This window comes from Halyomorpha halys, unplaced genomic scaffold, assembly GCF_000696795.3.
Source record: "Halyomorpha halys isolate HHAL.00 unplaced genomic scaffold, Hhal_1.1 Scaffold1723.1, whole genome shotgun sequence".
Lineage (NCBI taxonomy): Eukaryota > Metazoa > Arthropoda > Insecta > Hemiptera > Pentatomidae > Halyomorpha > Halyomorpha halys.
Genome location: NW_027115324.1, coordinates 10,955 through 25,392, shown reverse-complemented (window position 1 = coordinate 25,392; position 14,438 = coordinate 10,955). Strand labels below are relative to the sequence as shown.

The following is a 14,438-nucleotide window of genomic DNA, read 5'->3' as shown; positions in this document are numbered from 1 at the left end:
TAATAATGTTTATAATAATACAGTATAGATCCAATAGAGATAACGACCAATGCTCAACCCGCATTATATTTGAATTCAATTAGACAAATAAATAACCAGGTTACACTTCAATACATCCATAAATGAATTCCTAGTTACATTATTCTAGATAAGAAAATGATTTTTCAAAACATTTTGCGAGGATAAACTTGTTTTCAACTCAGACCATATTAGGTTTTTTTTTGTGATAATGTGACATTTCAAAATACAAAAATAAAATAGTCTTTATAATAACTATAAACTTGTATTTTATTTCGACATTCAAGACATGATGATACCGATATAAAATTAAAAAAAAAAAATTTACATACAGTTCTAATGGTTTTCACGATATAATTATTTGTATTTGTATTATTATGTATTTGTATTATTTATATACAAACCAATTTTTAACAGTAAATTGAGTTAGGAAATACTGTCAGTTTTTCATTCGCATTAGAACAAATAGAACAATCATGATATTGAAAACAGTATTATCATTTCAAAATGATTATAATCGAAACCAAATAAAAATAATCATGCAACTAAAAAAAAAAAAAAACCCAAAAAAACTATAACGACTTAAATTCCATTTTTTAAATAAAACTGATTGTGTCGTTTAAGTTTTTCCGGTTTTGGTTTAGAGATTTTTGGTGATGTATGTCATATTCACATTCTCCCTCCTACATTTGGGCTCCATCAGCGCCTCTCTTTAGTCTAAATGATCTAAAACATTTTTCCCATTTTAAAATTTTTGCGCTCCTACATAGCCCTTTCAAATCGAGCTAAAGGGTTAAAAATTAGTATATGAATTGAGTTGTTAGATATGTGCCACATTTTTCGCGGTTTTAGGCATTAATGAATCTATTAAATGACTTTTCATAAATATGTTCTTCAAACAAATATGATAGGAAAATTAAACCTCAGTGATGCAACTCTGGTGGTCATGCATTTATTATATTTTACATTACATCTTGACTAATTATATTCCTTTTTCCGTTGCCGTCAGCATCTCTTAAGAGGCAATCAAAATTCTCTGTAATGACTAATTAGTCAAAAATTTAGAGATAAGATGGTAAAAGTATAGTTACACGTAATTTCATGTAATAAAGAATATGTAAAAATATAATTAAATATGCAATAGATACAACTGAAAATTATGAAAAACGAAAAAGACAATCAAGTACTAAGGTTCTTATATAAATAACATCGTTAGTAAAAAAATGGTTTCAACAAAAGATCAGAAATCATAAATCGGAAGGATTTTCTGATAATCCATTGTAATCATTTTAGGAATGATAGTAGTCCAGGATAAATGGATTACATAACACCTGAGATATTATTTATTATTCGTTCCGAGAATATTTCGATACTAGAAAAACTTTTTTTAAAAATTATTATCATCGAAAAAATGATAAGATGTTCTTGAAGAGGAACGTTAAAATAGGCAACTGTGAATTTTTAAATTATTGATATTTAAAATGAATAGGGATTCTGGATCATGAGTAATTATTATGGGGTCGTTAATTTAATTTTGTGTTCTATTAAAAGTCAATATATACACTTTTTTAGAAGTGTATTATTTAAAAACAATTGTTTCAGTGCCTCATGTAGATATGGTTAATTTTTATTGAAAATGTTGATTTGTAACAGCTATCTGACAGGGAGAAAATTTTGATTTCCCATAAGTTTTTGGTTCAAAATTTAAATTTGTTAAAAAAACACTTTTCAGGCGTTGTTATATTAACGTTTAAAAGAAAACTCCTCAATTATATAAATTATTATTTATCCAGATTTCCTAGTGTATTTTATCATAATATACCTGTTCTGGGAACTATAGAAGTATCCTCAAAAATGTATCTAATAATATATGCGTATCAGGGGAAATGACTCATATATAAATTAAGAATAAAAAAATACAAAGTCTTTAGAGTGTTGACAATTTTTAAATTAAGGGAGCACCAAAGCGGGATGTAGGTGTTGCTTTCATTGCTGTAGGAATTATTTTCTCTAAAAGTAAATATATGGTATTTTCTTGGCAAGCAGCAGGGGCATTCTTAAATATCAATAGTGTTGCTCCTGAAATATTCGGAAATTTTAAATACCTTACAATCAACTGTGAAGTGTGAGCTGGCACAGAAGTAAGGCGCTGTGTTACTTACTCCAAGGACGCGGGTTCAATTCAGGCTCTGGCAGATAATAATTTACTCTGTTACGGTAGCCGTAAGTCAACTCTGAGGGTTCTAGAGCCCTCTTAGGGTTCACCCAGCCTCATAAAGTGGTTATCCTTAATTGGGGAAAAATATGGAAGTTGATCGTGATCTTAAAAAACATTTCCTTGTATAACAGTGCTTCCTTACAAAGTACTGAACCCCTGATTCTTCATGTGTTCACATTATTATTATAACAATTAACAGTAACGAAATATTTAGTCTTGAAATTAGTGGTTCACACCTGTAAGATGCTAGAGATGATAATTACAATATCATCGCATATCTTGGGCTTCAACAAATGAACATCTATGCAAATTGCTCGTACAAGGAATGGACTATACGCGTGTTGTTGCTGTCAAGAGACTATGTAATAAATTCCTGAGATATAGTCTCATTTTTCACAGTTACTAGATAGATACTTAGATTGTGTGTTAGATACTTGGATTGTGTGGAGAGAACGAATAATAGATTCTCGAGGAAACCTAAGTTAAGATCAGAATGAAGTGATTCCTTTTATCCACAAGAAGGAAAAGGAATTTCATCATTGTAAGTCTGAGAGAACAAAATCTGAACCGAAGAAGCAAGAACAAAGAATACAGATCGTGAAGCATTGAAACACTTTTGTGAACTTTTGAGTATTCGATTAAGAAGAAGTGTTCTTGTTTATAAATTAGTGGGTTTGGTAATTTGGAAACCTTGGATTGACTGATCCATCCTAGTCCTCTAGATCTCTTCAAAAATTCTATTGCCTGATTACTCATAATGATAAATCAGATAATTGTAGAATGGTACTGACCGCCGCCCAAAATTCAGTACGGTCGAGTTCCACTTCTAGCAGTTCCAACTCCCGTGAGCACTCATGAGGTGTTGCGTGACTGATTTAATTCAGTTATGTTAAAAATGATCGATAAAAAAACAAAATTAAAAAACTTCCTCATAATTCATGAAGTATTGGTGGTTAGTGGCACATTTTATTGTTGTTGAATTGTGTACATATAATTAAATTTATTTGCTAGTAGCGGTCATATTAATGTTTATTTGAAGATAATTTAAATATTGAAACCGAACTGATTAAGAAAAGCTATTGTCTTACAACAGTCGCCAGATGAAAATAATACATACTATTAGTATTTTTATTAATTTAAAAACATCATTGTATATAATATAATATTTCTGAATTATCGGGATTAGAATTTAAAATTTCGATATACAATTCTAACGTATTGTGTTTTCTACATACTTTCTACATACTACATACATATAAGAAGAGGTACTGTAAAAGACAAGCACACTTTACTAAATATTTGTACTATAGTTTTGGAAAATGATCTCTATAAACAATACTCGGTAGATTTATGATATTCATCAGAAGCTATACTTGTTTTAAAAAATGCATCATAAAATCTAATTTCTTAAAAATATTTAATCAATATTTTTCTATAAAAGTCGCCATTTTGACATTTTTTTCCCCTGCGCCTATTAAAACTGTCAAATAATAAGTGTATGCAAATATCTATGTAATTTGCATACACGTATTATTTTGTATTATGGAATGTTAAAAAAAAACTTTTAAATATTTTTCAAATTTTCAATATTACAAAAATCTTAAACATTATATAAGTATTTTTTAAAATATTCAAAGTTTAAGAATAGGATTCTCATTACATTATAATTAAAATCTAAATAAATGATTGTCGAATTAAAAATAAGAAAAATATATCCGTAAATTTTGGATAATAATTCATATACAATAAGAAATGATTGTACCAATTGTTGCAAGTTTTGCATCCTAAATATTTAAAATAATTACATGAAATACTAAATTAATTATAATAATTAAATTTAATAACGGTATATGATGAGTCACATAAAATATTTCATAAATCGGCAGGTGGTGAAAACTTGGGATCCAAAGCACTGTTAAGTTTAAGAGATAAATTTTCAACTAAATCGTATTTTTGTTGCTTTTTTGCGTGTGCTTTGTTAAGTTATAATAAATGGAATAATATGTGATTAAGAATGTAGATATCGCGGTAATATGAATTTATAATATTTATTAGTTCATTATCTATTAAAGTGTTGCTGTATTATTTAATTAGACCTACACAAAATACATAAAAATACTAAATATTTAAAGTATTTATAATAAAACTATTAATTAATCTATAACCACCCCTACACACACTTAACACTGTATTTTTTTAATATAAAAAAATTTAATTCATTCAAATGAATTAAAGTTGATTGACAATCTGACATAGATAAGATTTTATTTCTTTTTGTTTACAGAATCGTTCAACAATTCTACAATAAGTCGGGTCCAACATGGAGTTGTTTTGAACCTAATATACCTTCGAGAATAGGTCATTTGTTAGATCGAGATTTTGTAATATTATATTGTTTAATTATGATGTCACATCTGCACTCTTGACCCTTGTTCGATTGCAGCTCTTGATTTTTTGTTTGAGGAAAAAATATAATCAACAATAAATTAAAAAAAGTATTCAATACCAGATTCTTTAAAACAAATATAGTAAAATAAGATTCGAAACTTTTTCAGTTTTAATGGTTGTTCCCAAAATAGAGTTGATATTTTTGTGGTAAACAAATATTATGTTCTTCAATAGCGTTGCACCTTTGAAAGAATTGTAAACTACTAAATATACTATGATATACATCACTCACCAGCAGGTTTAGGGACATTCCTCTTGACTTGCATCCACTTGTAGGTTGGAATAGAGGGCGCTGGCTGGACGGGCTGAAGACGGTGCTGCTCAGAACCAGAGAACATGTGCTCCTCCTTCACCGGCTGGAACTGCAGCTCCTGCTGACCGTACTCCAGGCAGGGCTCGTACTCCTGCTGTCTATCCGGACAGCGGTACTGATAGTCCAGGTTAGTGTATGACAGGCCATTTATGACGTTGACGTCCTGGAAGTACTCCTGCTTTTGGTCCGGGTATTCCTGGTACTGGTCCGCATGGTATTGATACCTGGGCGAGTATTCTTCTTCATAGTACGGCTGTTCCTCGTAGTAAGCCTCGCCGTACTGGTACATCCCGAGGTTCATGGTCATCATGGTCGACGCATCCCCGACTGACTCCGGGCTGAGGTGCCCCCACTCCGGTATGGGAGGGGCGGGTCACGTGAAGCCCTCGACCAATGGAACGAGCGGGGTTCTATTTAGACGTCAGAGGAGCTCTGATGGATCTGCCCTCTTTGTAAGAGCGCCATGTCCTCCCAATCAGTGCCCCTTGTGTCCGCCCATCTGCCCCCTGCCTCACAAATAAGGGGCGACATTTTTTCTTTTCTCACCCGCTCTTCACAGATTATGTATGACACGGCTTATACAAACGTGACTGTGGCCGGGAATCGAGGTAGCTGTGAAAAAAAAAATGAAAGGAATAGTTATCGCTCAGCTGGTAGGCTGATTCTTAGGGCTGTAATCTTTTTAAATATTTGTGAAGTTTTTCATCTGATAAATGGATGGCTTACTTCGCAATGGTGGCAATACATTTCCACCAACTTTATATAAAATATAATTAAATTTCTGAAACATTAATTGGAAAGTTGTAATTTTCCTAAAAGAATTTAATGTAAATATTATAAAAAATGTTTATTGTAAATTTCCTTTAATTGTATTTTTCATAATGTTGGTGGAAATGTTCTTAGTATCACTGTGAAGTAAGCCGTCGATATAATTTTCCGAGGATCTCACAGCCTTATTGATTGCACTAAACCTCAAGAATAATTATTAAATAATAAGAAAGAAATATAGTGAACACTATTAAATGATACCATAAATCCACTTTGCATATAAACACATTTTTTTTGAGAAATTGAAATTATCTATTAATTATGGAAATCTACTCTTTTTTTTTAAATAGATAATTTCTTTTTTTTTAATTTTGTACTTAAAGTTTATCTAAACATCTCTATCATACCCCAACATCTCTCCTAAGTAAAATGACCCTAATTGATATGAAAAGTTTATTGTAAATTAGTAAAAATTAATTTTTAGGTTGGAAAACATTTTTAGAAAACTGAAATTTGACGGAATTTTTTTAAGGGTGAGGGTAATTTGGAAAAACTTATTATAAACTAGTTTAAAATAAAGTAAATATTGATTCAGATTCATATCCATCCATGTTACAAATCGAAATTAATTCATTAAAATTATTTACTAATACCGATCTTTACCAAAATATTTTATAATAATTTTGTTTTTCACAATATGCCAAGAATTTTAAATTCTTACATTCATATCAGTGGACTGGATAAGTGAATAAAATCACCTGACTGTTTTTCCATTCTATTACATCATACTTTTATTTGTCAACACCTTTTCACCACTCAAAACTCTCAATACCCTGGTTCAATGCCTGGATCTAATCTCTATTTATTCTAGGGGAAAATCATCATCTACATATATAATCCTTTGTCGCTTTTATTCCTCCTTTATTCAAGGCTCATTTGTGGAAATTAGTACCTAGATCGAAACACCTGTTGTAAGAATATATTATTCAGTTGACGTGCCGAAATGAATAATAAATGTGGAAAATGTTTTGTTTTTTTTCAAATCAAACAGTGATTTTTATTTTCTACAACTTTTACATCAAATCATTTATAAAGTTCGTTCAGTTATTTTAGCCACTGCAAGTTTTGATTTAAAGTTTATAAATCCTGTCTTTTAAATAAATTATCATAAAAAAGATTAATAAAAACGATTAATAGTAGCATATGGTCATCTGAATAATACTTGATCACCACCATAATAATTGATTTTGTTGTGAAAAATGATCTTTAGTAAAACTCAACATCATAAAAATAGTTCTCAGGGTTAGAAGAGCTTGAGATATTGTTCCTTACAGTTTCTTTTTAAAGTAAATACTGTTTTATTAAATAATAAAAATATAACTTGCCACAATTAAGGGAAATAAATATTAGCGTTCAAAGTTTACATTCATATCAAATATACAGAAGAAAGAACTAAAAAAAAAATAAATAAAAATAAACAAAAACAAGAGTACTCACAAAATTAGAAAAATGAAAGAAAATAAAATACACTATATATTATGTACAAATAAAAATATAATCGATAAAATAATAACAAAATAAATTAAAAACAGTATAAAGCAAATTAAATTAAAAAAAATAAATAAATACATCTTACAGGACTAGGATTACAATAATCATTTTATTTTGATTTAAGGAGTGAACTGAATTTTTTTTTTAAATCCGAATAAATCTATCATTCTTAAGAAAAAAATATAATTTTATAATTTTAGTAGAACATTTTACAATTTAACATAAAAAATAAACCAAACAATTTTTTTTTTTAAATCGGTAACTTTTTGCAAATAATGTTTCCAAAGAACTAGAATTAATAGTATGTCTTGTTTTCATTAATGTAAAAATTTTCAAATTTGATAAAAATGATATGAAAAGTTCATTTAGGCAATAATGGGAGTATAATTTAAATTTTCAACTTGGATGAACAATAGTACATAAGATTGGGCCTCTATTGAAGATGTTCTAACTAATAAAGAATCTCCCAAAATCATTTGAAACGCTTACGGGTTGTTTTTGTTGGTAGAATATGAAATCATGGTCTGTAATTTAGAAATATTTTCAAAATGTCATCAGTTCAATACCAGATCAAACGTAGTAGTTTATATACATGATTCAAATCTTATATTAAATAAATTAATTTCTAGTTTTAGTTATTTCAACTAGGTTTGATTTCTTTGTTAATAAAAATAATAGATAAAGATATTTGTTTTAATAATCTATAATTCCTTATTATATCTTAAGAAAATAATTGACTGTGAATACAATGCTTTTGTTAAATTGTATTTAGTTTGATATATTTTAATATTTAACTAATTATTTATAGTTTGAACGCTCCATATAATACCATTAAATTGTACATGCTCAAGAAAATATATAAAAAAAAAATCTATACCGTTACAATCCACGAAGGTCAGGGTTACTTTGTTAGGGAGAACTGTTACTAGACCAACGGTTGTGCAAAGAGGTGATTTGGTCAGAATAATCCTCGACCACCTTATTTTTACACAATTATGAGTATCCAATTTATGAGGCTGGGTGGACCCCAGGAGAGCTCCAGAACCCACAGGGTTGACTTAGTGCCACAGTGTAACAGAAAAAAGTTTTCTGCTCGATCGAACCCGGGTCCTTGGAGTTGTAGCATCGTGCCTTACCACAGTGCCACCGCCCTCCCCCCAAAATATTACAATACATTAAAACATTATTTTTTTCTAATATTTAAATAAAGCACTCAATGTTGTGGTACAGGAATTAAATTAAATAAAAATGTAACTTTGGTTATGAATATAAATTGGTAATTATATTTTTAACCGATAGAATTCAATCGGGATTGACTTTTTTTAAAATTTCATATCGATATAGACATCACCGTTTTTACCTTTAACACGCTATAAATAAATCGCTTTTAATTTATTTGTAGAAAAAAAAAAATAGAACATTAAACCAAAGTTCATGCAGGTGTTTATGAACCCATTCGAACCCTCACCCTTTTGCCTTCCAGATGTCATCGATCATAACTTATTCTGTGGGTATGAGATCTTATATCATGTTTCTATCAACGCCTAAAATTATTTCTTATCATAATTCATTCCTTCATTAACTTACTTCCTTTGCCATTGGTTTTGAAAATTATTATGTTTAAAGTATTAGCCCTTGAAAAAAAAAATTTATTTTCAAAAGAATTTTTGTGAAATATGTCTGATCCTTTTAAGGATCTTTCCCAATAATGCCGATAATTACAATAGAGCTAGCTAGATCAATGATAAATAATAATTTTCATAATAATCAATATCAATCAATATACCTTTTGAATTTAATTGCCATTAGTGTATTTGATTTTTTAAAAAATAACTAATAATTAGGTAATTATTGATACTAAATATTTGAAAGATTTTGTGGTGGTAAGTAGTCTGTAAAAGTATATATAATGCTTAAGAATGGTACGACCGTTTTTAAAAAGAACAAACCGGACTTATTCAAAAGTGTTTTTACTATCATCATAATGTTTTTACTATCTTCATAATGTTTTTACTATCATAATAATGTTTTTACTATCATCATAATTTTTCTTGTAACTTTATCGATCGAGATTCTTTATAGCTATGCATTTTTTTTAAAGCAAAATAAACTAAAACATTTTTTTATACATAGATAGGTACTAATTTCAGCTTTGTTTTATGATTTTTACTAAGTAAAGTTTTGATTTATGTTTCTTTTGAATAACAAGTTCGATTTTTTCTCTTTCTTTATTTATATCATGTTCCTCTGTAATCGAAGCGCAAATCATGCAGTAATTATTAACTTTTATTGACAATGGGAGAGTTTAAAAATCATTCAATACAGTATATATATTTCATTTTTCCAATTTCGTTTGTTAAAATACGATACATGTCAAAATATTGCCGAAAGACACAAAAAAAGATACTCTTCAGAAGTCGTAAAAAGGAAAAAGATCCAATTCATGAAGTAATTTCTTATTAAAACCCTTTTATGAATAAAATTAGTACATTAAAAAATCGCCAGTTAGTACCCTATAATAAATATGATTAATAATAATAATATTCTTTATTAATTTTGCCCCTTTAGAATAATATAACACCCATTGAAAATAGGTTTTGGTTTTTTAGAGTAAAGTGAAAAATTAATGAACTAATAAAATTTGATAAATAAATAATAAAATTGATGAGTTGTATTATTTAGTATGCGAGTCAATAACAAGGTAATTCAAAAAGTCTAGTTGGTTAAGTTTAAGCATTCGAATCACTTCCAGTAGTGAGTAAGTTATGAAAATTCTCTAGTTTCAGAAATATGATTTTAAAAACATTCCTTTTTTTTTTTTTTTTTTTTTTTATCACCCCGAAACGGTGGCACTGCACTCAAGTTTGTGTTTGACAAAAGTTTCGAACTCGGAATATTTTATGAGTAAGGTGATATTTTAAAATGCAGTGTTAGTAAATGTGAAGACGCGAGGACCGCTAGCGCAGCGGACTGTTTACCAGAACCAGATAGGACCTATGTTTGCAGAGCTAAAGCCCCGATAAGGGAGATTACCACGTCACCCACCGATAGGTGACGGCACCAAATCCCAGTGTCCATAACCTTATCGTTAGCACCATATCCATTGAGCGGTTCTGATGAATGACCTCTTATCGTTGGCCCATCCATCAGTGTGCGGCGGCTTCAGTCTTCGGCAAGGTCTTCCTTCAGTAGTCCGGTGTGATTTCGACGAGTTCAGTCAACCAACGGATTATATATTGTTTGTAAAGATCTACATTTGTCAGGATTCTGAATTGAGTTCTACATATTGGATTTATTTGGGCAATAGGTAACGTCATGAGCAAAGTTTAAATTAATTTTTAATTTTTTTTTGGGAAGTTTCCGTTTTAATTTAAATAAGTCAGCATCATTAACTTCCGTATTTCTCTTTATTATTCTGTTTTTTAAATATATATTGTTGGGGCTAGTTACTTAAGGAATGAAAAAGTTACTTCATTCTGAACTTCAGCAAAAATTGATTAATGGGGTGATCGACTGGATGGTTGAAATTCAGACGGTAAAAAAGTTTTATTTTTCTGAAGTTTTGCATAAATTTATTATGTTTTAATTTAGAAGTTCTTTCGCCTAATCTAGAGTATACTCACTATTTCACAGTATTCTCAGCTCTTTCCCGAGTCTGTTTTGAATTTTTTAAGCATATACCTGTAAGTTTATATATGTATATATATGCATCTTATCTACGCTAGGCAATATAATAGGCAGCTATTATACAGATATCCTTCCTGCACTTGGGCAGTTTACGTTTCTTATTAACTCTGCCAGAACCATAATTGAGATAAATGTTTCCAAACAGTCGAGTAAGTACGTGTGTAATAATGAGTTTGACGGCAAGTAGTAAATAAATTTAAAATTTTTCCAAAGATAGCCAATTTGCCTCCCCCCCTTCTTTTCATTTTTACGTTTATGATCATGAAACGGATCATCATTTTTTTTTTTAATCATTTATTTGTATAATTCTTCAATTAATTTAATTACCTCTTAAATATTATATTTAATCTTCTAGTAGTATCAACTACTATCTATTTAATTTATTAATATGTATATTTCCAAGTTTATTATATTTTTAATTTTGTGTTTCTCTGAATTGACGTTGTTGTCTTGTTTAGTCCTGATGAAGGCCTGAAATTCAGGTTGAAACGTCGGTTAAAATAATCAGTAATTCAATTTTTCTTCTGTATTATTTTTTCTTTGATGTTTGATATGTTTTGCTGTTTGGTATTTTGTTTTTTCAGTTTTTAGCTGTTCGGCTGACATAACCTGTCTCAGCTGTTATGTCTCCTTTTTTTTCAGTATGTTATTTTATTTTTTTGGTGATGAACTGTCTTTAGGTTATGTTGATGTGAAATGTACGTTTTCTCTTCGTACATTTAATATTCTGCCCTGATGCCTTAAATAGCAAAACGTCAGCTTGTAAGTTGTTTCTACATGTATTTCAGAGATTCAAGGTTTCGTGATTAGTGTTTTCCAATGGTAACCTAAAGAGCTAGGAAACCTATTTCTGTAGATAGGTCATTGAAGACAAGGGTTCTTTGTCTAAATCATTTCAGTTGCTCCTCATATGGTTTTGGTCGTCCCAATACGAATTAGCAGCCCAATAAAGAAATATATTCCTCGTTCACCAACTTCAATCCACTTCCTTGAATCAATCTTTATATTTTCATTGAATTTTTCATATTTATATTTGTTTTTCTGATTTATAAGTTTTCAGCTTCTAAATTCTTAGACAGTGCTCTAACTCGTTTGGAGGTTATGGCGAGATCATAGACTTGAATCATTGTAAAAATATATAGATAAATCAGAGACCAAAATCAATGCCAATTAACTCCCATTACCTCTAATTAAAAAAACTTAGTAAATTTTTATCTAAAATTGAAGAAATGAAAAGCAGAATACGAATATATTCGTCAAACTGTTAGTAAAATGTTGAATATTTTATACAATATTGTATTATTTGATTTATAAAAAAATGTAATTAATATTATATCACTCTATTAATGAAATGTACCCATTGGTCTGATGTCAACAATATTTTAAACAAAACGGTACCGTAACGGTGAAGTATTTGGGGGAATATATATATTTTTAAAACTGTAAAATAACATGATTTTATGGAATGTTAGAACGAGTAGCCAATACTGACTTTAATAAATCAGTGCAGGCTCATTATATTGGTTATATCATCCGATTTTAGGAGAACATATTTATGTTCTATAAAATTTACTTTTTTGTAGCACTATTAAAAATCTATTGTCTTTAATACAAATTTTCATGGTCCAGAATAATACACTTCTTAATCTTAGAAATTTTATCGTTTCGATGATATCGTGAAAACAAGAAGTATGTTAATCTAATAAAAACTTATTATTGTTATTGGTTTCAATTGCGTTTAATATCTCTTAATTGATATATTTTGGGGTATTATGGAGTTTGAATTAAATGATCTAAGAATATGACGTATGATATAGCTAAAAGAAACTCATTTGGTAATATCTTCTATCATTGCAACATGACACCTCAGCTTACTCTTCAGTGCATTAGGGAAATTAGATGCGGTGGACAGAATAGCATTATCACATGACCTCTAGTCCGTCAAATATTCAGGTACTATTAGTACAAGAGCCGAAGAGCAGAAAAAAGGCAGTTATCTCACTCCAATATTTGATTACTTTAATGAAAACTAGGTATAATTACTAGTCAAAATTGATGAGTCTGCCAAGTATAGGTAGGGGGAATAAAAAATGGCGGCTGTTTCAAAGCGATAAAAAAAAATTTTCATTTCGAGCTCTAAGTAAATTTTGCTTTTGAGTAAATTTGCTAAAATATGAGCCCTAATAGAGTTATTTACGTTGAATATTTTTCGAGATATAGCTTTTTAAAAAGCTATGTATCAGAAAAATGTTGTATGGGACGTACTGAAACATCAGTAGTTAGTGAATTTATTTTGAACAATTTATATCTCAAAAACCATTTGATGTACAGATTAAATTATTAAAGCTAGTTTAATGAGCTATGAAGTAGCTTATGATGTTTATCTGTGTAGGAGTAATAGTTTACATGAAATTTGCTAAAATAAATTGATTTATAGTTGTTCGGACAAATTTTCATTTGCCAAATTTATATTCATATGTGAATGTCATAAAAACTACTACCCCTACGAAGATAAGTGTCATAAACTACTTTATAGAAAGTTAAATTTCCTTTATTTTGACTGTTGGCAGACATATGTGCGTCTTATGGATCTAGAGATATATTTTTTCAAACATCCAACATTTTATACGAACAACGAGAAATTAACATTTTGTGAGTTTATTTTGTCAAATATCATTACTCAAAAACTATTACTCCTACAAAGATAAACATAATTAATTATTTTGTAGTAAATTTGACTATTGGTATGAAATTTGCTGGCAGACACCTTTTTGTCCAATGGTTTCTAAAATGAAGTTTTTCATAAATCAAACTTATTGCCCGAACAACTATAAATCAATTTATTTTAGCAAAAAATCATGAAAAGTACTATTCCTACGAAGGTAAAGGTCATAGACTTCTTTATAGTCCATTAAACTAGCTTTAATTTGAGTGTTAATAGACATCTGTATGCCACATAGTTCCTGAGATATAGATTTCTCAATATAAATTAACTAACTTCTAATCTTTCAGTAGATTTATAAGAAATTTTGCTTTTTAAAAGGCTGTATCTCGAATACTATTGAACGTAAATAGCGCTTTTAGGGCTAATATTTCAGCAAATTTACTCTTCTTTAAATAATGTACTCTTAGATTTTCTAGTGTTGTTGTTAGTTTTAAGATATAGAGCTCCGAATGAATAATAAATGTTTTTTAAGGTTTTGAATCAGCCGCCATTTATTATTTCCCCTTCCTATACCTGGCAGACTCATCAGTTTTGACTAGGAATTATACATAGTTTTCATTAATGTAATCAAAAATTGGGGTGATATAACTGCCTTTTTTTCTTTCCGGCTCTTGTACTGTATGATCTGAGAGTAAAGTCGGAAAATTTCTGAAATATTGAAAACATTATGTTTATCCTCCTTTACATCCAATTTACTGCAATATTTATGT

The 14,438-nt window shown here is 29.3% G+C and overlaps 1 protein-coding gene across 1 annotated transcript in view; it reads right to left on the bottom strand.

Moving 5' to 3' along the window:
- LOC106690459 (homeobox protein Hox-A1) overlaps positions 1-5,399 on the bottom strand; it is a 78,297-nt gene extending 72,898 nt beyond the window's left edge. The window contains exon 1 of the mRNA XM_067052386.1: positions 4,917-5,399. Coding sequence (XP_066908487.1) covers positions 4,917-5,307 — 391 coding nt within the window. The 5' untranslated portion in view covers positions 5,308-5,399. The remainder of the gene's footprint in view (positions 1-4,916) is intronic.
- Positions 5,400-14,438: the final 9,039 nt, after the last annotated feature.